We start from the raw sequence: 26,211 nt of genomic DNA on the forward strand, positions 1-26,211 counted from the left end.
TGCTCTCTGCACTTCTCCTGGATTTGGCTGGTAGCTTCCTTTGCTTGGCAGCAGCAAGACGTTGAATTCTCCAGCTGCAACGAAATAACTTCTTTGCGAATAAATTTCATCCATCATGCCTTTTGTTGGACTGCTGTCGACACTGGAAAGTATGCTGAACACAATGCTGCAAGATATGATGTTGTCATCATTCAAGATAGAAGGCAGGGGCGAACAAACTGTCGTCGTGCTCAGACTGACAACGACCGGTCAACGCCATGTTGCTCAACAACACAGTTCCGCTGTGTACCGAAAAAAATGTCCATCCCAGGTGAGCAGAGACGAGAAACAAGCCGAAGCCCACAGACTGAACCAGGAAATAAAGGCAAGTGATCGTGCGTCGTCCCCCTCAGGACTTTTTTTTACCAACCCCTCCCAGTCTGGTCTATGCCACTGACAACGCTGACATCGAAGCTGTTGACACTGACATGTCTGGGTACGACAATCACCCCTCTCCCTCTGCTCCCCTGTCACCGACCGATGCACGGCGAAGCGACCAGCAGATCGACATGGCACGAGGCGACACAGATGCACGTGCAGTGACAATTCTTCAAACCGAATCCACGTGTGCAGATACATCGTGTGACGCAGAGATGTGCGAGTTGAAAGGCTTAGGAAGTTGCGCGGCCCTCGTGCCCCAACACTGACAGCATTCCCACGGACAATAAGGACGATTCCCAACTTGACAATGAACCGTGTGAACTGATGCATGAAAATGTCCAGTCGGGAGGTGTTTGCCAACAGACAATAGTATGTATAGAAGAGTCAGCCAAGAAAATGGACAATTTAATGAATATGTTCAGAGACATGAACACAAATGCTTGTGAAAATTTGAGGGAAGGAAATCCTGATTAGAACTTGATCAACTGCTTCTGCAGTGTGTTCCAATTGAATGTGATTTTTTTTCTGATGAAATATTATGGGAATATATGTACTTTTGTCCTTGCATGACATATAACTGGTCACATGTCGTGGTATCCATGTCATGAACATTTCTACAGTGCATGTTATCGTTATTTCGTTATATTGTTTGCGTGTACAGCCCTTTTCCCACCATGTCCCCTTGTGAATGGGCTAATTAGGCCTGACCACAATAAGCCGTTCGTTCGTTCGTTCCTGGATTTGGCGAAGGGAGAAGATCATGTCTACCGTGGATCTCTCTGCTCGAAAACCGCACTGTGATTCCGGGTAAACGCGTTCGGCCAGTTTCTGCAGGCGAATTAGGAGGACCCGAGCGTAGACTTCGCCTACAATGCTGAGAAGTGAGATGCCTCTGTAGTTGTTGCAGTCGCTCCTTTCACCCTTGTTTTTGTAGAGGGTGATAATCTTGGCGTTCCTCATGTCCTGCAGTACAGCTCCCTCATTCCAGCATTGACAGAGGACTGTGTGCAGAGGATGCAGAAGAGTAGTCTTGCAGTGTTTAATGAGGTCTGGAGGAATTCCGTCACTGCTAGGTGCCTTGCCTGATGTCAGGCTGTTAATGGCCTTGCTGAGTTCGTCCTTAGTTGGCTCTGCGTCAAGTTCTTCAATGACCGGCATGCACTTGATGGCATCGAGGGCTGATTTGGACACCATGTTTTTTGTGGTGTAGAGGTCGTAGTAGTGTTCTGCCCATCTCTCCATCTGCTGGCTAGGATCGTTGATTACTTCCCCCGTGGAGGATTTGAGGGGGGCAGTCTTGCTCAGTGTTGGTCCCAGTGCCTTCTTGATACCATCATACATCCCTCGGATGTTGCCTCTTTCAGCAGCATTCTGTATCTCTCCGCTGAGCTCCGTCCAGTACTCATTTGCACATGGCCTGGCGTAACTGAACCTCACTCCTGGCGGCCCTGAGGATTTGCAGGTTCTTCTCACTGGATGACCGTTTGTACTCAGTGCAGCGCGCTTGGCCTCAATACTGGGAGTCATCTCTGATGATTTGGCCTCAAATCTTCCCAAAGGTGGCCATAGCAATGCGGTGCATGGTGTCTCGCAGCGTTTCCAATCTTTCTGTGGCCGAGTCTCTGGGCTGCAATGCATCGAATTCTCTCTCAAAGGCCTCTGCGGACTGTTCTACAAGGTCTGGCTGAGACATCTTGCAGACGTCAATGCGAGAGTTCCCTTGTTTCTTTGAACAGTGGAACTTCTTTGGTTGCAGTCTGATCTTGCAGCATACCAGAGAGTGGTCCGTGTCGCAGTGTGCTCTGTGGTAAGAGCGAGTGTGAAGAAGGTTTTTGATGGCAGCTCGTCTTACTAGGATCAGATCCAGTTGGTGCCAATGTTTTGAGCGCGGGTGCCTCCAGGAGACTTTGTGCTGGGGTGGCGATGCACAGTTCATGGCAGGTACAAAACTCAAGTAGTTGCTGTCCATTCTCATTTTCCCCACTCCAAAGGAACTAAGACATGTGTGTGTGTGTGTGTGTGTGTGTGTAGAGAGAGAGAGACAGACTGAGAGAGGGAAATACACACACAGACACACAGTTTACACAGAGACAGATGGTTTACCATCTTGATCTTTTCACTTTCTCTTACATGAACTGACTGAAAACAACACAAAAGAGATGGTTGGAAATCAGTAAGGGTTACAGCATGAACATTATTGAAATTTGTTTTAAGTGTAACGACATAAAATTATAGTTTCTGCACTATTGTGCAATGGCTTACACATATGGGTATTTGCAACTCTCTCTCTTCTACCAAAATAAGGGAAAACTTCGCGATAGACTGTCCGCTCGCGAGGATCGCCGCTCGCGCAGTGCTTGTCGGCCTAGTGGCCAATGTCTAGCCTATGCTACTGGCTGTCTGACCTCCCAGCATGCACCGGGGATATCAGCTATAGTTCCACACCAAACCTCCCCTGATGTCACCACGGGCGGCCCAGCGTATGGAGACCAAACTGTCCACAGCACACAAACAATAAATGGACCGGGAAATAAAAGCCATGCTTCAAAATGGGGCTATCGAGAGTTGGCAGAGGTGTGGGGTTTTACAGCCGCCTTTTCCTTGTCCCCAAGAAAGATGGAAAGCTCTGCCCCATCATCAACTTCCTGAACCAGAAACACGGAGGGATCACAGCTTTGTCCGATAGGAGTCACTGTCAGTGTATGGGTGTCCCACTGCAAGCCAAGGTAGGTAAACCGCTGATGAGGTACGAAGGTGGACTTCTCTGTGTTAACGGGTGAGGAGGCACCTCGTGCTTCTGAGGTGTGACAAGGCCGCTGATCTGGTGCGGGCCAGGAGTAGAATGTCTAGGTAGAGGACAATGCACACCCCTTGTGTTCATAGGTAGTGAACAACTGGCCTGGTCACTCTGGTGAAGCAGTAGGGGCTGGATGACAGACCGAATGGCAGTGTTGTGTAATGTAATGTTTGCTTCCCCATATGAATTGGAGGAACCACCTGCGCCGGACATGGATTGGGACATGGAAGTACGCGTCTTTCATACCCAGACACACAGCCCAGTCGCCTCGTTGTATCAGCTGGTGTACATCCTTCAGCATGGTCCTGGAGAAGCCAGGAGCCTTGACAAACTGGTTCAGGGGCTTCAAGTTGGTGATGGAGCAGAGCTTTCCTTCTTGGGGACAAGGAAAAGGCAGCTGTAAAACCCCACACCCCTGCAGACTCTCGATGGAATAGGTCAAATGAGTTAGTGTGTGAACCCATACTCTTCAATTTGAGAAGTCTTAAGGAACAGGTCAAACATGTTGAGTCAGTGCATGAATCTATACTCCTTCAGGAGTCCTAAGGAATAGGTCAAATGCGTTTGTACAGGAGTCTATACTCATCAAACAGTCCCAAGGAACAGGTCAAACATTTTGAGTTTGTGCGCGAGTCTATACTCCTCAAGAAAGTCCTAAGGGACTAACAGTAAGGAACAGGTCAAATGAGTTTGTGTGTGAGTCTATACTCCACAAGTAGTCCTAATGAATAGGTCAAATATAATTATGTTAAGTTAGTGTATAAGTCTATACTTCTCAAGGAGTCTTAAGGAATAGGTCAAATATGTTGAGTTAGTGCATGAACCCACACTCAAGGGAGTCCTGATGAATAGGTCATGTTGAGCTGGGGGGGTGTACACCTGAAAGAGTAACAAGGAATAAGTTTGGTCAGTCAGGTGAGTTTGCACAGACTTTGTATGAGGTTATTTTTCTCATTTGAATGACAGTCACAAACCATTTTCCTCAATATTTTGATGAGAGAATAAAAATGCTGAGAATTTTCTAACACACACACACGCAGAATACTAAAAGCTAAACAGTAACATTCAAAAGCTGGTTTATTCCCATTCACATGTTTGCAAGACAAGAAACACACACACATGCACACGCACACACACACTGAACACAGAAAAATAAACATAAAAGTCATTGAACTGCCTTACCATTCACCAAATCACAGCTCATTCAGCCAGTCACAAAATGATAAAATACAATATTCGTTCTGACAGATCCTCCACCATCCAATCTTCTGTACCCACTATTTCCCCTTTCTCTAAAATTAGTACTTTTTTTTTTTTTTTTTTTTTTTTTTAATCACAGGACTGGACAAAAAAGCCCTTTTTTCCCCTCTTTTATGACAATTTTTCATTTAAACTTCAGCTGTCCAAATCTTCCAGAAAAGATACTGACTCAGACCACAAAAACTGATCCCTACATTTCATAAATTGTGCACAATTAATTTCATGAACGGATTTCTGTCCTGCACTTCAGAACTCCCCAAATATGTTTTTCTCGACGATTGTATCACACTCCCTTAAATATAAACACTTTGTTTGCTAAAAGCTGAATTTGCTCTTTGGAAGGTCCTTACCAAAACCTCCAAACCACAACCCACTATTGAATTATCTGCAAAACAAAAACAAAAAATATGCACAAGACAAACATATCTATACCACTGACCAGGTTGACAAAAAATGACAAGCTGTGACAAAAAGCACTCACAAGTAATGTGATCTTTTCAGACGAACCTGCAAAGCCCCTGAACATGGATTCATGCCAATCCCCCAAACAAAAATCTGTCACATGCCCTGAACATGGATTTGTGTGACTCTGGTCACAATCTAACAAACTTGGTGCTCTGGTCTCATCAAGAGCTAATCCTGTTAAAAAAAAAACATGGATCGGGGTAGTACAACAAACTTGTCACTGTCTTGAAGAGAGAAGGGTAGTTGAAAAGTCACTAAGTTCTGTGTCAAGACTCTGAGGAAATACATTATGCACTGAGCCATTAAAAATTTTAAACAAAAGAAAAAGAATCAAAAGAAAGACTGAATACAACAAAAAACAAAAAAGAAAACAAAACTTATGTAACATACTCTGTTGCTCAATGGTTATCAAAAACAAAAACAAAAAAAACAAACAAACAAAAATCTAAGGGGGTGTTTCCATATTAACCTCGAAAGCTTTTTCTCCCCCACCAATGAAAAGATAATAAATGACAATGACCTCATCCCTATAATAAATATTCTCAACTTTTGATCCCTTCTGCACAGTAGCATCTTGTGCCAGGACCAGTGCGTACATGTATACATTTTCTTAAGAACTACGATGTGATAATGATATATAAAGTAGGATGACCAGACATTCGTCCATTCAACCTAAATTTCATGACTGACACTTTCTGGAAGAAGAAAAAACGTATTGAAAATGAACTAAAATATTGAAAATGAACTATCATTGACAAGATGAAGATTTCAGGACTTCACACAAGAAAGAAAAGTATGTCCAAACAGAAATGGACATAACACACAGACACACACAACACACATCATATGTTAAAAAGAACTAAGACCCCATTGTAATAAACTGTTTTCATTATGCAAAACCAGTCACTACGAGTCTTCATAATGCGCCACTCAGAATGAGTCAGAGAAAGAAAAACCGAAAAGCCAGACATATGATCAACACTTCAAATCCCTACTTTGATGCTGCTTTTTTGTCTTTTCTTTTTTCTTTCTTTTTAATGTATCCTCCCTTCCTCCTCTCCCACTGTTATAAGCACGACGTCATGTTTTACTTGTTTCCCATGAATCAAATAAATTCCATCTGAGAAAGGGGACAGTGGGTGGATTAGAACTAACCTTATCAACAGCATGAAAACATTAGGGGAAATGTGGAAGAAGAAGAACGCACATGTATGCAAAGCCTGTCTGTCCCAGTCATTCTTGAACAACTAGCTAAGCCAAACGCCAGATCTTTCCAAACAAAATCTTTGATATGACAATGTCTAAAACTCACACTGCTATAAATATAAAGGTGATGTGCAGTCTTTATCTCTTTAAGGGGGTTGGGAGGTGTGGGGGGGAGGGCAGGAAAGAGGGTGGATGGGGGTGGGGGAGGGGGAATGTGGACAGAAGAGTGGAAGACAGTTTTGAGGCTTTCTTCCATATTTATATGTTGTTTTTTTTCTTCTTCTCTGGTCCCACCCCTCACCCTCACCACACCACCCCCTATTTCTACCTCCCCCACTCCTACCCTCCTCCACCCCTTTTGATTTGACACAAAAGCACAAATGTTATAGTTCCGCCATTTTTTGTCCAGCCAGTTCTAAGCTGCTGGCCAGACACCTCAATCACCCACACACACAAAAAAAAAAGAATTTGCACAGCCATCTTTCCCCACGATATGTTCACCTTCACGAGTACAAGATCTGAGAGGCTTCAGTCTTGTTTTTGCTTGATCAACAGGGACTCCTTTTCGACAGTCTGTGCCAATTGTATTCTCTGGTGAATCATGGTCATCACCATGACTAAAAAACTGGTTCAAAACATGAAAAAAAAAAATTAAAAAAAATCAATGAATAAAAGTCACCCATACCCATCCAATAAAGACCAGACTGATACTGACAAATGACTTCAGTTATCGATCAGTGCAATGATAACAAGTAAGCCATTTGTCTCCTTGTACATTTTTCAACAATACTTCAGTTATTTTTAGTGCAATAATGACAAGTAAACCATTTGTCTCCTTGCACTTACACAGCAATCACTTTTCTCTCCTTCACCTGACCGTCAAACGCAGAACAATTTCAGCAAAAGACACACAACAAGGCATTGAAGTAAGCGGTAGTACTGACATTTGCAACTTACTCTTTCTGCTCTTCTCAAAATGAAAACTTTATCATGCTTCAAGCTACCATTACTATTTTTGAAGATCCATTTTAAGCCAGTTCTCTGCAATCCAGTCATACTGTCAATTCGACTGCCTGCTTTCCTTAAAATCAAATAAATCTCTCTCAACCAGCAGCATGCACCAGCCTTGACCTTGACAAAAAGCACAGGTTTTATACAGTACCCGCATCACTTCAGGAGACAAAATCAACTTTACTCAAGCTGAAAAGGAAAAATGCCACAAACTCAAAATACTTTTAAAAAATGAGTTGGGTTTCTTCTGGTGTGCCCACAGAGAAATCAATATTTCAATTTTCATTAATAGATGGATTGCTGTTTTTTCTTTTGTTGTTTTTGGTAAAAAAAAATTTTTTTTGCAGGTGAAATCAATTCCGTCAAGTCAACCCACCCCCTTCCCTTTCTCCCCAAATGAACATTTAACAACACACATTGACACACTTATCTGGATACCCCCCGCCCCCAGCCCTGCCCCAAAAAAACACGAACAGTTAACACACTTCTCTTGCAATACACCACTCTTACCCTCTACATCTCCACGACACTAACAGTAAGTAACACAAGTACAGACACAGGACGCAGAAAGTGAGAAGAGACCTCAGTGAATGTCGTCAAACATCTGCGCTGCCTGATGGTGCTACCTGGGAAAACAACGAAGTCCAGACCCCCAGCATTGAATGACAACACTTTTCTTCTTTCTTTTTTTTTCCTCGAAGGGATTCTGTGAAGTCTGTTGTTTACACACATATGTATCCACTCTTAAATTTCATTCACGCATACAACCACTACTTCACATTTCCAAAGCTCCATAGGGCCACTGTTCATTGAGAAACTGTGATGTTTTAGCCTGTACTGGTAGCAATGAAAGCACAGTCTTCAAAATTCTGCTGATGGACATGCCATAGGTAAAGTATTAACAGAGAGATGATGGGAGGGGAGGGAGGACTGAAAATGAAAAATACGAAAGGAAGAGGACAGTTACAGAGACACAGAGAGAAAGAGAGAGAGAGAGAGAGAGAGAGAGAGAAACAGAGAACAAAGCTGAAACACCCCAACTTTGGAAAGAGACAGTAATGGAAAGATCTAACAGAGAAAGCAGCTATAGAAAGAGATGGAACACAGAACAGCATTGCATTAGTCATGAAAAAGACCCAACACAGAGAGCAGCTACAGAAAGAGCAGGAACTCAGGATAGCATTGCAGCCCCTGCCCCACTTTTCTCACGCTTCCACACATTTCCTGCAGCGATTACACTCACCCTGCTCTCCATGCCCCTGCTGCTTGCACTCACCATGCTACAGTGTGGTCATTTAAACACTTGTTGTGCTGACAAGAAAAAATCTACAACTCAAAAGGGTGGGCTGATCTGCATGCAGGCATGCTAAATGTTCTGGTGATTTTTACGATTTCATTGTAATAAGCGTATGTTTTCTTAGAGAGGGATTTAAATTTTACGATTTTTGCGATCATGTTTCTGCTTGACCTTCTCTTCTCTTTCTTCATGTATGTTTCAACCGTTGCCGCAACAATTGCTATGCAAGAAAATATATTGTGTTTGGAGTCAATAGAAAGCTCATTTTGCATTCTTTGTAGAAACCCACTTCTTTTGTCGTTATTTCCAATCCATCCGGGAAGATGATGCGCGAAAGAAACAAAGCAGATTTACCGCTGAACAAGCGTACAGCGAGTGCCGCTGGCACGGCCTGTTTGTCAGCCACGTTTATTTATATCCATGCCCTACTTCCTGGGTTCATGAACTTTCGCTGGGCCAACTAAAGTGCCAGCACTGAACATCCATGCGCAGGAAAGTAATGAAAAAGACCTAACAGAGAGAACTGAACACAGGATAGTAATGAAAAAGACCTAACAGAGAGAGCTGAACACAGAATAGTAATGAAAAAATACCCAACAGAGAAAACTGAAAAAGGATAGTAATGAAAAAAGACCAGAGAACTGAACACAGGAAAGTAATGAAAAAAGACCTATCACTTGTATCAGTAACAGAGAGAACTGAACACAGTAATGAAAAAAAGACCTAACAGAGAGCTGAACAAGCAAGAAGCTCAGCTAGAAGAATGAGCAAGATGTAAAATCTGACAGGAACTGAAAAACCTGACAAGACTGGTCAAACACAAAGAACTTTAAGGAGGCCACTAACACACACACATAACAACAGAGCAATCTCAACAGTGCTGCAGCTCCATTAAGAGACTGTCCACCACACAAATTCTGCCAGCAATAATTCACACATACACACTGAAACAAGTCTTTGTAGTAGTTCACCGCAGTCTGCTAAAATGGTGCGGAGGAGAGGGATGCGGGGGGGCGTTGTTCTCTTCCAACAAATACATGTGCACATCTTGCAGGTGCAAGCATGGCCCAATACAGGCTGAAGACTGGAGACATTCAAAGTTTTTTTTTTTCTTTTTCTTCTTTTCTGGGGGGGTGTGTGGGGGGGGGGGGAAATAGAGTAAGAGAACTGATGGGGAAAGTGGTGGGAGGTGTGAGGGTGAGTAATGGGAAGGGATGGTGGTGGTAGAGAGCAGAGGCAGCAATATGCAGAAGACAGCAGGGAAAGGCTGAACGGAGCAACAGCCAACATTTTTCACTGTCCAAGACGCATCCAGTTTGCGGATGGAGTCGTGTCATTCCGTGGAGGGAGGGGAGGGGAGGGGAGGGGAGTGGAGGGGAGGGGAGGGGAGGGGGAGGGGGAGGGGGAGGGTGCGGCCAGCCTCCTGAGTGGAAGACACGGGTCTCAGGCCAGTCAAATGCTGAGGAGCGAGTCCAGACTGCCTCAACAATGCCAGCCAGGCTCTCACACAAACAGACCTGTGGAGACTGAGCGAAGAAGAGGGGAAGGGGGTGGGGGTGGTGGGGGTGAGGGGGAAGAAGGGGACTGGCGTTGAGGGAGGAGGAGAAGCAGAGAAGAGCATTCTTCTTGTTTTGGATGACTGAGGGAAGAAGGGGTGGTACGGTGGTGGGTGGGCAAGGGGACTATTTTGAATTGAGGGAAAAGGAGAGGCGGGGGCGAGCATTCTTCTTGTTCAGGATGACCTCCTGGTCTCGTTTCTGCCGCTTCTTCTCCTCCTCCTCCAGACGCTGACGCTCCTCCAGAATCTTCCGCTGGTCTTCCACCAGTTTCAGTTGCTCCTCCGCCTGAACACAGGACAGACAAGACAAATGACTTGATATGGGACTTGGTAAGGGATAAGGGAATTTTCCATCCCCAATATTCAAATAAGGTCAAACCGCAAGGTTGAAGCCTAAACAAGTTCCACCATCAGTTATTTTTTATTAATTTACTTCATAACAAAGAGCCAGCACACCGATCCCATTAAAAGGACACATTTGAAGGATTTTTTCGCAATGTAAAGTTGTAAAAACCATTGTTGCATTTCGCTGATTCGAATGGTACCAAAGGTCAAGGTATTCATACGCACACAACCATAGCGCAGCCAATACATGCTTGCAACCGTGACACACATTCACACACTGACTCGACTAAGTGGCAGCGGCTCCTATAAAATCGACATGCGATGACACTAACATTTCAAGCGTTTTCGTCATCCAGATAAAAAATCACCTAGGTAAGTATTACGGATTTTACAAATCGATTCATGTTTAATTGATCAACGTAGTTCTTAGGGCTTATTAATCCATAGGATCGTTCCGATTTCGTGATAAATGGAGTAAGCTTTAACCGCTTGACTAAGTGATTGACACGTTTCCACCTGTTGTGTTTCGCGTCAGTGCCATTTTATTCTAGACTGAAATACTGTATGAAAATTCGTGTAATGAAAAGTGAATGCATTGTTTTGCATTTTATTACATTTTTATGATCCTTTTAGGATTCTAAAAGAAAGGATCGCCGATTTAAATCAAGACAATTGTGCCAGAAGCACCTCACCATTGCCAGTGCCTACGCCCCAACCCGGATGAAGTGAAGGCGAAGTTCTACAAGGACCTTCACTCTGTCATTGCTGCTATCCCTAAAGCAGACAAGCTCATCATTCTTGGGGACTTCAACGCTAGAGTTGGCTCTGACTACATCTCCTGGGATGGAGTGATTGGAAAGCATGGTGTGGGCCACTGTAACCCAAATGGATTGCTTTTGCTTCAGACCTGTGCAGAGCACGAACTGCTGATAACCAACACAGTTTTCTGCCTCCCTACCCGTAACAGGACGTCATGGATGCACCCTCGCTCAAAGCATTGGCATCTCATCGATTATGTCATCATCAGGAAAAGGGATAGGCAAGATGTACGTGTAACAAAGACCATGTGCGGCACCGAGTGTTGGACAGACCATCGCCTTGTAGTCTCGAAGCTGAATATTCGAATCCGGCCCAAGAGACACCCCCAAGGCCAGAAGGCTCCAAAACGGCTCAACATCACTAAGCTGAAAAACATCACCATCAAACAGTCCTTTGTGGAGCTGCTGAAAGATCGTCTGGAATCAGCCTCTCTGGACAACCAGAATGTGAAGTCTGACTGGAGGACCCTGCGTGAGCTGATCTATAGTACAGCTTCAGAGACCCTGGGACCCATGACCAGAAAGCACAAAGACTGGTTTGATGAAAACTGTGATGAAATCAAGCAGCTTCTGGATGAGAAACGCCGTCTGCATCAAGCCTACCTGAGCAACCCAAAGTCCACATCAAAAAAGGATGCGTACGATGCCATCCGCAGGACTGTTCAGCAAAAGTTACGCCAGATGCAGGATAAGTGGCTGAGTGACAAAGCTGATGAGATCCAGGGATATGCTGACAGGCACGATATGAAGAGGTTCTATGATGCCTTAAAAGAAGTCTACGGCCCCACATCCTCAGGATCATCCCCCATCCTCAGTGCAGATGGGAATACCTTGATCACCGAGAAGGAGAAAATTCTTGAACACTGGACTGAGCACTTCAACAGTGTCTTAAATCGCCCTTCCTCCATAAATGATGAAGCCATAGACGGTCTTCCACAAGTCCCCATCAACGAAGCACTGGACGATCCGCCAACACTTCTTGAGACCCAGAAAGCAACCCGTCTGCTATCCAGTGGCAAAGCACCTGGCTCTGACTCCATACCAGCAGAGGTCTACAAGGATGGAGGCACTGTGCTGACTGAGAAGCTCCATCAGCTGTACTCACTCATGTGGAAAGAAGAGACGATCCCCCAGGATTTCAAAGATGCATCTACCATTCACTTGTACAAGCGAAAGGGGAACTGGCAAGCCTGTGATAACCATCGGGGCATTTCCTTGCTCTCCATCGCAGGCAAGATACTTGCCAGGATCCTACTAAATCGCCTCACAGCACACCTTGACCAAGGTCATTTGCCTGAGAGCCAATGTGGATTTCGGAAAGAGCGTGGAACCACCTACATGGTGTTTGCTGCAAGGCAGCTGCAAGAGAAATGTCAGGAGCAAAATGCTGATCTGTTCTCCACCTGTGTCGACCTCACTAAGGCCTTCGACACTGTGAGTAGAGAGGGACTGTGGAAGATCATGGCCAAGTACGGATGCCCTCAGAAATTTATTTCCTTGGTCAGCCAATTCCATGAAGGCATGCAGGTTTGAGTCCAGGACAATGATGAAACATCTGCTCCTTTTGCTGTCACAAATGGTGTCAATCAAGCAAGGCTGCGTCCTGGCTCCAACGCTGTTCAGCCTCATGTTCTCTGCAATGCTTACTGATGCCTTCAGAGATGGCGATGTTGGAATCAGCCTAAAGTACCGAACAGATGGCAAGTTGTTTAACCTCAGAAGGCTTCAAGCAAAAACGAAGGTCATGACAGACACCATCAGAGACTTTTTGTTTGCTGATGATTGTGCCCTCAACGCTGGATCTGAAGCTGACATGCAACTCAGCGTCGACAAGTTTGCCACTGCCAGCAGGAACTTCGGCCTTACCATCAGCACGAGGCAATCTGAAGTTCTCCATCAACCAGCCCCAGGGAAACCCTACGTTGAGCCCAACATCACAGTCAATGGTCAGAAGACTCAGTGCGGTGGAGCGGTTCACATACCTTGGCAGCACAGTGTCACGAAACGCGACCATCGACGATGAAGTGAACGTCAGGATTGCAAGAGCAAGCGCAACTTTTGGTAGACTCAATGCAAATGTCTGGAACAGAAGAGGCATTAGTCTTGAGACCAAGCTAAAGGTCTACAGAGCAGTAGTTCTCCCCACACTACTGTGCGCCTGCGAAACTTGGACAGTGTACCAACGACATGCCAAGAAGCTGAACCACTTCCACACAACATGCCTCAAGGAAGCTACTGAACATCAAGTGGCAAGACAGGACCCCAGACACAGAGGTGCTCGCAAAAGCCACCCTTCCCAGCATCTTCACCATCCTGATGCAGTCCTAGCTTCCCTGGGCTGGACACGTGGCGCGCATGCCAGACCATCGGCTGCCCAAAAGGCTCTTCTATGGCGAGCTGCAACAAGGGAAGAGATCACACGGAGGTCAGGAGAAGCGCTTCAGAGATACTCTGAAAGTCTCTCTAAAAGTGTTTGATATCAACCCTGACTCCTGGGAGGAATCTGCAGTGGACCGTGACAAATGGCGCGCTGCTGTGCACAAAGGCGCCAAGTTGTGTGAGGCCAACAGGACTGCTGCAGCTGTTGAGAAGAGGCAGGCCAGAAAGTCACAGGCAAACAAGCTCCCTGACAATGATATGCCTGTCTTTGTCTGCCCCAACTGTCAGCGAACATTTCGTGCGCAGATTGGACTATTCAGCCATCTGTGCATTCACAGATAGATTCATGAGCATCCTCCCCCCACCCCACCACCACCCTTCCCCCATCCCCCAGCTGGATGACAACGATGGTCATCATCGATCTCGATGGACACACCACCACCATTACATTTTTATGATCCTTTTAGGATTCTAAAAGAAAGGATCGCCGATTTAAATCAAGACAACTGTTCATGACATAAACTGGAAATAACCACCTCATAGCTCTCTCGTGACCTCGAAGTTAACTAGGTTAACATAATTATTGAGATTGGTTTGTTATTACTTATTCTTAACTTAGTTCAGAAATAAATACCAACATTAATGGAATATACTGATCTGTCTCACAATTTTGAACAGGAAGAGTTGGGATCAAAGGCCATTGTACATAATTGTTTTACATCATCAAGCTCTTTGTTTACATTTGTCAATACACTCTCTCTCCTTCCTCTCATAGTTTTAGCACACACACACACACACACAGATATATATATATATATATATATATATATATAGAGAGAGAGAGAGAGAGAGAGAGAGAGAGAGAGAGAGAGAGAGAGGGAGGGAGAGAGATAAACTCACAAACACACACATGAAGTGTGCATGCACTCATGCAGCAACACATCCGCTGTGTGTGTGTGTGTGTGTGTGTGTGTGTGTGTGTGTGTGTGTGTGTGCTTTTGTGCTAACACTGAGGGACAGAATGATGAATATTGTGCAAAGCATTTCATACCCAGTGTCTTTGCTGTACATGCAGATTTCACACCATAACTGATTCAAATGCAATATCTTTTGATAACAAACATTAACACATGTAACAAATGTTACATAAGAAATAAGTAAGTAATATAAACTAGCTTTCATTAATAGGGGAAAAAAATCCCAGTTTCAGTGACAATTGCAAATATTAATGTAACTGTCCATAGTGAAGAGCCTTGACAGGTTTGTACTCCTCTTTTTTTCTTATATGGTCTGCAGCAATATTATATAAACCTGTTCTTATATGCAAATACCAAAGCTACATGAGAAAAAAATAAAAAGAACAAACAATGCATACCTTATAATTATGTACACACACACACACACACACACACACACACAGAGCTTGAATCAATGAATTGATGCACTTGCAGATGCATTCAGTATATGTGTACATGCATGCATTCCGGGCAGCACATATTGAACCATGTTTGGATACATCATATCACAAACCAATATTTAAACATTTAATGATTTAGCCTGCATTGTGTTTTGTGAACTTGTAAACAATCTGTATCAGATCAAATGATTTTTTTTTTCAGAGCCAATGGATGTTGATACAGACCATGACCTGTCTTCAGAATCCAGCGACACAGCTGAAGAAGAAAACACTTTTAAGGATCTTGTTTCCACCTGAATTGGAGAAAATATGGCTGTCTTCAATGACAATGATTCTCATGTCGGAAGTGTCTGAATTTTTTAGACCAGACCAGGCTATGGTGAACTTTCTACGCACATGTGTGGCCACATAAGCCAGAAGATGGGAGTATTTCTGCAATGTTTGTGTTTTCTTCTGGTTTTGAAGTTACAATGCAGAATGGCAGAGTGTGGTCTGTTCCTGAACATGACAAACTGAGGAAGATATGGTTGTTGTACAGAGATATGCATAAATCTTGTTGACAGTCAGTGACAGTGCCACCAACCTCCCTCCCACACCAGCAAACCTTTTTTTTTTTTTCTCTTTTGTGTCATTTTTTCATGTTATGGAAACAGTTCACATATATAAAGTAATACATGTATTGACAAGTTGTTAAGATTAAAAGAAATATGTTAAGACTTTTTTTTTTTTTAATTCACTGATTTAAGCTTTTTTGTACCTCAAGACATGTTCATTTTCATCATATGGATAAACCAAAATTGCTGGTTTGATGTTTGTATATTACTGTTTGAATAGAATTGTTTCTTGTAACATTCTTAGCACTCATGCAAAATTTGAAGCAAATCCATCAAATAGTTTTTGAGTTAGAGCTGTTTTAAGTTCAACAGCTTGTGACGTCACTTTTTCCATCGCACACCCCATTTTTAAAGGCCAATTATTCATTTGTAAATCAAGTTAACTGTACAGAAAAAAAAGAGCAAAATCACTATGTTGTACGGGGTCCAAATCATAGATTTCAGCTGTTTCCAATGTATAGTTTTTGTGTGGCTGTCCTCCAAAAATGCCTTATCAGGGTATTTTGGACATATAAAACTGGCATATATGGCACACACATAAACAGTGCACGATAAAAAATATGAACAGGCACAAATACACGTTCATACACAAGCAAGGATGAAGAAAGGGACTTCAGTAGACTTAGGAAGCATTATACTGTTATCCAAGAATAAACGTCTGGCAACAACTGTTTATATACCCAGCATGCACACCCCCAAAAACAGAGCATGGCTCCCTCCAAGCCAGGGTAATAAACAGAAACAGTAATAACACGTAAAATGTTACATGTCCGTTTGAGTGTGCATGTGTGCATGACTGAAGCCTGACTGAATGACACAGAAAATGATTGATGAGCGCCCAATGGATGATGAGCGCCCAATGGCAGCTGCCAGTTGGATTTACTCAGGTAGGCAGCCTGCTGTGCAAATCCAAACTTACAAAGCCGAATAATCTTTCCCCCAAATTTTTTTTCAATAAAATCACTTACCAGTTTGCGTTGTGCTTCTTCCATCTTTCTGTTATTTTCTGCCATAATTGCTTCAAGCTCCTCACGTTTTTTACGATCTTCCTCCTGTAAAGAAATAAAAGGCAGGTAATTTGGGGGCCAATTCAATCCTGTGTTCAACAAATCATGCCATTTGTTTACATCACTAATGCAAGGATCTTAAAAATAATAATAATAAACTGTTTTTCCTAATACTTAGATATCACTCTCGTTATACATAAATAGATGGAAATGGTTCTCAAGCTAATAAACATAACTTTATTCTGTGTACTGGCTTCAATCCACATTCAAACTGTAATTCTTTGAAAATCACTCTCACTCCCATTACAAATCAGGGGAAGTAACATCACTGCCATTCTGTATTTATCAACCCAACATACATACCACAATGCTGTATGAGATAATCACTGTCAACATGAAAAACACAAAAGCACTACGTCACATCTAATGAACTTAACAAGCAACCATCAAAGAGTGTGTGAAATCTTTCATGACACAATCTTTCTTTATGTGATCCAAAAAGGCACAAGTAATCAAACTTTTTTTTTCCTGTAAAACCTTTGCACACGATAATCTTTATAAAAGTGTATATCATTCACAATAATAATCACTGAAAGTGAAAGCAATGTACTGAAAGATTTCACAGAAACCATGGTAATATACACATACACAAGCAAATACTTGTAAATCATTATAATCATTATTCTGCAAATAGTCTTGTTACTATGATCATGTGCACACTGCAAAATGACAACACAGCAAATGATGGCACACACACACACTCACACACACACACACGCACACATTATACATGTAAAACCTGAAAGACAACAAAAACTTTCATCTGTACGCAAAACATTTCAATTTCAGATTTCATAGCGCCTCTCATCTCCAGCCAAGAAGGGTCAATTTTTTTCATCATAAAGAATGAAAGAAATTCTGCAATAAAAAATTTATTAAAAATATTAAAATCATGGATGAGCAAATTCTCTCATGAATCCAAGACATGAAAACGACAAAGTTGGGGTAACAAAACGGGAGTTAAAAAAAGAAAGAGAAAAAAAAAAAAAAAAAAAAAAAAAACCAGAAAGGAAGAAAGAAAAAAAACAACAAAAAAAACACACATGACTTGGCTACACATCATGAGCATGTGTCAAAAAATGGTGTACTGTACCTCCATCATGGCTTCTGGACTTTTACATACCGTTACTGCAGTCTAAGAGTTCCTTCCTAGGCGCCCCCGCTGCAAGCTTTCTTTTATTTTTTTTTTTTTAAGTCCTTGGTGTGTTCCCACACACACCTCCAAACTCCGTGCATGCACACACTCTTACACACACACACACACAACACACGGAAGACAGACAACATGGAACCCTTACGCTTGAATGTTTTGTGTGAGACTGTGAAGTGTCATAATGAATGAGGTAGTATTTGTTGGCTGCTGGTGTTACAACCACATTTTCTACATGACTTTTCCCTTTCCCATACCTTTTTTTTTCCCTTCTGTTTTACTTTCCTTATCTTTTTTTTTCTTCTTTTTGGTGTCCATGTCAAGTGATACCAAAGTTTTGCTGCAGATCACCAGGGACTTAAAAAAACGTATTTGCGCTTTTTTGGGGGGAGGGAGATGGTGTGGAGGGGTGGTGGGAGATGGGGGTAAACAGAAAGCTTTTCTACATGTACATGTTCCACATAAAAGGAAAACTGTGGGTACTTGCTGTTGCACACAAGTGCGAGGAAGGGAGCTTGGCAAATGGAAAATCCAGGCTGTGCAAAGGAAAGTGTCCCTACATTGCAGCGGGCACTACAACAGACTGAACAAATGCTGATCAATGGATGGGATGGACTTTTTTTTTTTTTTCTTCTTCAGTCTATTCTTTTTTTCTTTTTAAAAATTATTTTTCTCATTCAATGAGTGTATCAAACTGTCATGGATTTGCTTTGTGTTTTTCACAATTGTCTCGCTGCAAAATGAAAGAAATAATTGCAACAGCATGGAACAAAACCAAAAAAGAAAAGAAAAAAAAAAAAAAAAAGAAGTAAAAAAAAAAATAGGGGGGACAATCGCCAGCAGGTCTTCCCTTTCCAAATGATCCTAGCTCCCCTTGACAGCTAGCTGACATATTCTGATCTAAGTGGTTACGTCCCTTCTGTCAGACTAACAGTCATGAAGAAGAACGACAGTAGAAATGGCAGACAGAAGAGTGGGAAGGGACAACTCCTGTTTGCTTCAAAGACTTTTTATCCATCTTGTACTTCTCATAACTTTGTCTCTAATTTATGTAATTGATGTTTTCTCTACATATGTGTACTTTATGTAATTTATCTATATAATTTATCTATTTATGTAATACATACATAAGCTTAACAAACTGACCTAATGTACAAATAAGAAAAATAATTGTATGTCTGATGTTCAATAAAATAGAAAATGAATAAAGAAAAAACAATAATAATAAATCAATTAATCAAAAAGAATAAGATAATAAAACTAAAACTTGGACATATATATCGTAATCTACCTACCTACCTACCTATCTATAAATCAATCAGTATAATACTGGATCCTGGCCTCATGGTTTCCATTGAATTTAAGGCAGAATGAAATCAATAAACAATCAAGTTTTACTGCTCAACAGAAAGTGTTTGTCAAATTCTTCACTTCTTGGCTGAAACATGGTTTAGTTTAGGTTTTGTTGGTTGTTTTTTCTTCTTTCTTTTTTTTTGTATTGTGTTCTTAGTATATACAGAATAAGGGGTAGTAAAAAGTGTGTTAAAATATGCACAATAACTAGGTGTTTTTTTATGACATCATATATTTTGTTTCTTTCAGTCTGTGATCATTACCGTTTCACAGAATCCACACCACCCTAAATTCCAATGGTCCCCAGGAGGTTTCTGACAGAAGGGACACCAAGACAACTACACTGATCACCCTTCCCTTTTCAACCTTTTCTCAAAAAGTAAGAGCAGTCTCTCTGGTAATGATAATACACATGTTATTTTTAATTCACCAAGAGGATGAATACCTTTTTATTTTATTAAGGCTGTTGACAAAAAGGACTAGTTTGATTTTCATTTTAATTTCTCAAGAACTCATCTCCTCACTTAAAAAGATCAGGGTATGTCTCTTTTTGTTTTTCTCCAACTGCTAACAAAACCCAATGATATGTCTTTGGTTTGTTTGTTTTTCTGTTGTTTGTTTGTTTATATTTGTTATTTTCTGTCGTTTGTTTGTTTGGTTTTTTGTTGTTTGTTTATTTTTGTTATTTTCTGTCGTTTTCTTTTAATCACAGGAAACTAAAATAACCTCCTTTTATGGGTTTGTTTACATCCACTTAAATTGTTCCAACCAGCTTGATTATAATCCTGTTGAATTCCTCTCAAGCAGTATCAAAGGATTGTTCTGACCAGCCTGATTATAATTTAATGGTATTCAGACACTATTCCTCTCAAGCAATATCAAAGGATTGTTCCAACCAGCCTGATAATAATCCTGTGGAATTCCTCTCAAGCAGTATCAAAGGACTGTTCTGACCAAACTGATTATAATAATCCTGTAGCAATCCTTTCAAGCAATATCAAAGGACTAAATAAAACCCTGACAACACCCCCCCCCTCTCTTCCTGTTATCCCCACACCCCCGTCAACCCTCCCACCCCATCCCCCAAACTACCCTTCCTCTTTGAAACGTAACCAGGCCCGACCATGAACCTGGATGAAAACTAAACCTACCAGTCCTACATAAGAACTAAAACCTGCACAACTCCCCCCACATCCAACACCCTGCTCCCAAACCTCCCCTTTTCCCACCCCCTGGATGAGAACTAAACCTGCACCACTCCCCACATCCACCCCCACACCCCGCCCTCCAAATAAATTACCACCACCCTCCCATGCCAGCGCATGTCCCCCAGGCGGGCCGGACGGAAGTGACTTTACCTCCTTCTGGCGCTGTGCCTCCAACTCCGCCTGCCGCTGAGACTCCAGCTCCTTGAGCATCTGCATCTCCATGATCTTCTTGGCCTCCTCCACCCTCCGCAGCACCTCCGCCTCAATCTCCTCCTTCCGCTTCTCCAGCTCCTCCTCCACCCGCTTGGCCACCAGTTCCTCCACACGGCGTGCAACCTCTTCCTCAATCAGCTTCTCCTCCAGTTCCTTCTGGCGCCTGGCAGCAGCAGATATACTTCAAAAGATACTTCATTATGAACTTCATGAACAGCCCATACCTTGACATTCACAGTCGGACACCATGACAGCCACACAACATACTATGCACTGAATGTGACAAACACAGCATGTCATACGTGTACACTATGCAATCATGCAGAAACAGTGACAATGACAGTCATACTCATAGCCATACACACAATGCACTGTGACAGACACAGAGACCATATAAACATGTACTTGTTAGCCTATCAGAGTGGATTTCTTCTACAGAATGTTGCCAGAAGACAACACATTTCTTTTTCAAAGTGCATACCGCACATGGGATCCAGTTAGTCATCTCATCCAAATGACTGGATGCTCATTTTCATCTTCCACTTCCAGCCAAACTCAGGCTGTTGGGAGAAAGGGTGAGACCAGGATTCAAACCAGGACGCTCACATCTTCTAGTAAAACTTGGGAGGAAGGATGTGACCAGGATCAGAATCAAGAACCTCACAAATACTATACTGGCAGATGAACGTCTGAACCATTTTGCCATCTTCCTCTTTCACACAGAAGAACATTGATAATCTGACACAGAGACAGTAACATACTCAGAGTGCACTGCATTACACACACACACACACACACACACACACACACACACACACACAAACACAAACCAAACAACACACAAACACAAACACATATGTATGCATACACAATCATGGCTGAACTGGAAGCTGAAAACTGAAAATGTTTTAATCTCACACATCAGTCCATGCAGACCATGACTGGGCATGAATGAAGAAGTAACCAAGTTCTAGTAACATGTTCACAAGCTTTTAATTCATTGTACACACCACTCATTTTTTAAACAACACATGTATTCACCTGTGCATATCACACTAATTAAGCAAAAAAACAGTAACATGTAGTTTACAGTATCTATAAATACACATTTCTGACATGTACTTATCAATCATGTAGAACTTTATATATATAAATACACATTTCTGACGTACTTATCAATATATATCACTATCACTGTCAGTCTTTATGACATGCTTATTAACTTTGATCAGTGTGTATTACCAATATGAAACAAAATGAAAATACATGTACACATAAAGGTATCAGATATAACTTCATTATCTAAAATAAATCAAATGGCTAAGTCAAATTACAACCATAACTAGTGGCATTACTACTACTCTACTAGGTACCCCATTTTCCTACAATCCTGGTCAAACCGAGTAAGCTGCCCAAAGAAAAAATAACACTGATCTGAGCTCTGTCAGTTTCTGATGTGATTTCAAACATTTTTGTAAACAATGTGATCACTGATATAGCAAAAGACTAAATAAATTAGCAATTATCAAACACAGAATCATAAATTGATGAAGAAAGAAAGACACCCAATACATTAATAGTTAATTTGACCAGATACCTCAAGTTCCTGAGCTGAGAAAGTCAGCAGGGTACTTTCTGTTAAACCAATTGGATCCTGAACTGTTGTTACTCTTTGTAATTAGTTACCTAATGTTTTTTTCCAAATCAACTGAGCATTCTGAACATGATCTTCTATGACTTAACAACTGTTGGTCACAGAATCTTGTACTGAATCTTTACAACACTTACATGACCCGCTGCTTCTCAATCTCATTCTTCTTCTCCTCCTCCTCTCGACGCTTTGCTCGCAGGATCAGGTCATCATCACTGCTGGAACTACTTGACGAATATGACCGCTTTCTGTGTTAAAAAAAAAAATTAAAATTAAAATTAAAATTTAAAAAAAGCCATTAATTCCACCACTCTTCAAATTATGTTTCCTCACCAACATGAACACTCAATCCATCACTAAAAAGTAAACCCCTTACCCACCTCTCCACTTCCCCCTCCCACATGTATGAGATAAATAGAAAAAAAAAACAGAGAGAAAGAATATCTCCACATCAGTGATTACTTTTAGTTGTTTTTTCCAGTTTGTGTGTGTGTGTGTGTGTGTGTGTGTGTGTGTGTGTGCGTGTGTTTGTGTGTCTGCACAACTGAGTTACTGTAACTTGAGCGTAAGAGTGTGTGTGCACATGTGAGAGAGAGTGAGCATTTTTATATCCAATGCACTGGTCAGACCTTGTGAGCCTAAACTGGCAAAAGGTACCAAATGCTGCAGGAATCATGAAAGAATTTATTGCAGTAACTGGTTAATGCAAGGTGTGCGGAGGAAGGGCAACACAAGCTAGTCCAGAACAACTCATTTCCTCCACTTCCACCACATAAGTTTCAGCTTCAGTTTTAAACTAAAGGAGGTGTCAAAGCATGCAGACCGACACATCTGCTGCTGGCAACAAAAAAATACAAATAAAAAAATAATAATATAATAAAATAATATAATAAAAGAAGTACATTCCTAATCTTCACATCAACCCAATGACATGCACTGACCAGATCTTGAGATCCTACCCTGGGTTTGTGTGAAACATGAACATGAATGAAAAAATGACATTGAAAAAAAAAATGAAAAAAAAAAGAAAAGAAAAGAAAATAAACATGAAAAATGCATTAAAATATGGTACGCATAATGAAAGGTTTGTAATGCATACAGAGCAAATGATATTTGATAGAAATAAGACCAAAAAAAACCCAAACAAACATGGGCAATACTCAGTGAACATCTGTGCACCCAAACACACATACACTCCAACGCCAGCATGCACACACACACACAAACAGTTCTAAACACAAACTGAGATATGCGAGTACAGAATAACCCCTGCCTACACATTTTCCTTACTTTTACCATGTTGTAGTGAGGAGCTTCAACACATGTCATTACAGTGGGACTCTTCAATCTCTCCTTCTGTTCAATTGTATTTTTGTAAAAGGTGTGTGTTATCATATGGGAGAGGGTGCGGGGGAAGTAAAGCCCAGCCCATAACAACCCCCATTCCTTTTTTTAATAGCTTCTATTTAGTTCAAATGTGCTCAATTCAAACCTTTAAAAAAAAAAGGGGGTAATTTACAAGTGGGGGAGGTGTGGAGGGGGTAACCTGGACTGTACCCATGGAGTCATTCAAGTCTAGCCCAGAATGTCTATGGGGCCCAGTACAACCAAGGACAGGCGGTGGGGGGCTAGGAATGTGGGGGATGGGGTTGGGGGAGGGGAGGGGGGTGGGGGTGGGGGGGTTGGCGGCTGTTACTTGTGTTATTTATATTTTGTATATTTGTATATATATATATATATATATATTTTTTTTTTATCACAACAGATTTCTCTGTGTGAAATTCAGGCCGCTCTCCCCAGAAAGCCCATTGCAACACTACAGCATCACCCTTTATTTATTTATTTTTTTCCTGTGTGCAGTTCTATTTGTTTTTCTATCGAAGTGGATTTTTCTACCGAATTTTGCCATGAACAACCCTTTTGTTGCCATGGGTTCTTTTACGTGCGCTTAGTGCATGCTGTACATGGGACCTCGGTTTATCGTCTCATCCGAATTACTAGCATCCAGACCACCACTCGAGATATAGTGGAGGAGAAGAAAATATCGGCAGTTGAGCCCTAATTCGAACCAGCACGCTCAGATTCTCTTGCTTCCTAGGCCGACGCGTTACCGCTAGGCCATCACTCCACAGTACTTACACCGCTGTCTGCATTTTAAGCTGTAGCTGAAATAGTTTAAAGTTTTTCTTCCTTTTTTTAACCGACATCACTCTGTGGTCCTGCAGTCCTTGGATATATATACTATAAATTATAATGTAGACCTGTACTAAATTTATATAATACTGATACTGTTTGTCACAACAGGTAACAACCAAATAGGAATGACCCAAGAAAATTTTGAGGATACAGAAGTTAAACAAGTAAATGAAATAAACAATTCACGATCCTACTGTTTTCATCTGAAACAACAGGAATTACAACCAATGTCAATACACTCGGTATAGTGGAAAGAATAATTTTTCTTCCATCCTGTTTTCTTCCATTCTGTCAGTGTCATACTCATTGTCAAAGTATTTCCAGTGAAAATGTAATTTTGTTTAAGTTTATCACGTACACACATACTTGACTTGACTTGACTTGTATGACGTTTGAGGCCCCCTTTCAAGGGGCCTGTCTGTGGTTCTGTAGAATAAGAAAGTTCTGTATTAGCAACATACATGACTAGCGTGTGGAGCGAAGTGAAAAACTAGTTAGTGTCTTAATCTAGCTAATCTTGACATCCTGATGTGTACAGGGTAGGCAGATTTTTCCAATGGCAGTAGAGCCGATTTTAAAAGGAGTTGATTATACTTGATAGAAGGTGCAGTTACGACGCTGTCCTGCAAGCTGATCGAGAGGGAAACAACCCTGTTCATGAAGAAATTTCCTCCAACGATGAAACAGTGTCGGTTTTTCTGGTGTTTAAAACTGTGATCCAGTAGCTCTCTCCCGCAGGCAAGCTCAAACTCTGGCAGCTTGACGTCGTAATAAAACTAAAAAAAGCAAATAAATATGAATGAAAACACGTGGGTGTAATTGTTTATACACACAAAAACAACCGAATCAGGGTTACTTCATGGATTGTTCACACACGAAAACCAAATACGCTACAAAACGAACATCTTTAGATAAGAAAGACAATGGTGTGTAGTGCTGAAAAATGACGAATATCTAAGGAGAAACCAGCAAAGTTTAATGATCAAACTCAAACAATCAAAGAAACATACTGCCCAGATGAACAACTTTGGCGGAACGCTTACCTGCTGCCCTTTTTTCTGTCTCGAGAACGAGATCGCACCCGATTACCACGATCTCGACGGCTCCTTTCTCTTGAAGCAGAACGAGATTTAGACCTTGCAGTCTTTTTCCTTTTCACTTTATGTCGATGTCTACTGGAAGACCTGCTTCTGCTTCTTGATCGACCCATTGTGCTCTATCCTCTGCAGTTTGTCACCTCACCATCGCTCACCGTAGCTCCAACCAACAAAATGGCGACCAAATTGATTGTCTGAACAACTCGAAAATTTATTGCGCATACTTGCATTTTAATGACAGTGGTAATGATAATAAATGTGAACAAAATGTATTGTTTAATTAATCTCGATTTGAGGATGGGTTTGCTGAAATTTTATTGGCATTTGATTGTAATAATACTGATGAAAAATTTATGATGTAGTTTTCCTTGGTCAAGGTCTTTTTAACACTCTCGCCTCCAATCTTGTTATGGCGAAGAATTTCCTTGGTGAACGATCAGAAATTGTTAGTTATTTTCTTGAAATAGTTTATCATCATTGGTACGAAACTATTAAAAAAAAGGAATATGCAAATCATTGTTTTTCATCCCATCATTTTTTTTAAACTGATTTTTAAACAGGAGGAATGAGAAGGGAGATAATTCAAATAAAAATGTAAGATTCGGCGACCTTCAGTAGCAAGTGACGCTCAGTTCAAAACCAAAGATATGTAAAAAAAAAAAAAATTAAAAAAAAAAAAAAAGAATAAA

The 26,211-nt window shown here is 41.6% G+C and overlaps 1 protein-coding gene across 4 annotated transcripts; it reads right to left on the minus strand.

The window, feature by feature from the left end:
- Nucleotides 1-4,276: 4,276 nt before the first annotated feature.
- Nucleotides 4,277-25,696, minus strand: LOC143275387 (arginine and glutamate-rich protein 1-like). 4 transcript variants are annotated; one of them, XM_076579458.1, is made up of 6 exons: nt 25,469-25,696; nt 24,792-24,851; nt 22,367-22,477; nt 20,516-20,741; nt 16,556-16,639; nt 4,277-10,300 (listed from the first exon to the last, which is right to left on the minus strand). In XM_076579458.1, exons 1-6 carry the CDS (start codon nt 25,633-25,635, stop codon nt 10,139-10,141), a joined length of 810 nt encoding a protein of 269 aa, XP_076435573.1. In that variant the 5' UTR covers nt 25,636-25,696; the 3' UTR covers nt 4,277-10,138. The 4 variants fall into 4 exon arrangements, with proteins under 4 accessions (XP_076435573.1, XP_076435575.1, XP_076435572.1 ...); XM_076579460.1 differs by lacking the exon at nt 24,792-24,851; XM_076579457.1 differs by lacking the exons at nt 4,277-10,300; nt 16,556-16,639 and having other exon boundaries at nt 18,928-20,741.
- Between the last annotated feature and the right edge of the window lie 515 nt (nt 25,697-26,211).

This window comes from Babylonia areolata, chromosome 30, assembly GCF_041734735.1.
Source record: "Babylonia areolata isolate BAREFJ2019XMU chromosome 30, ASM4173473v1, whole genome shotgun sequence".
In the NCBI taxonomy this organism is placed as follows: Eukaryota; Metazoa; Mollusca; class Gastropoda; order Neogastropoda; family Buccinidae; genus Babylonia; species Babylonia areolata.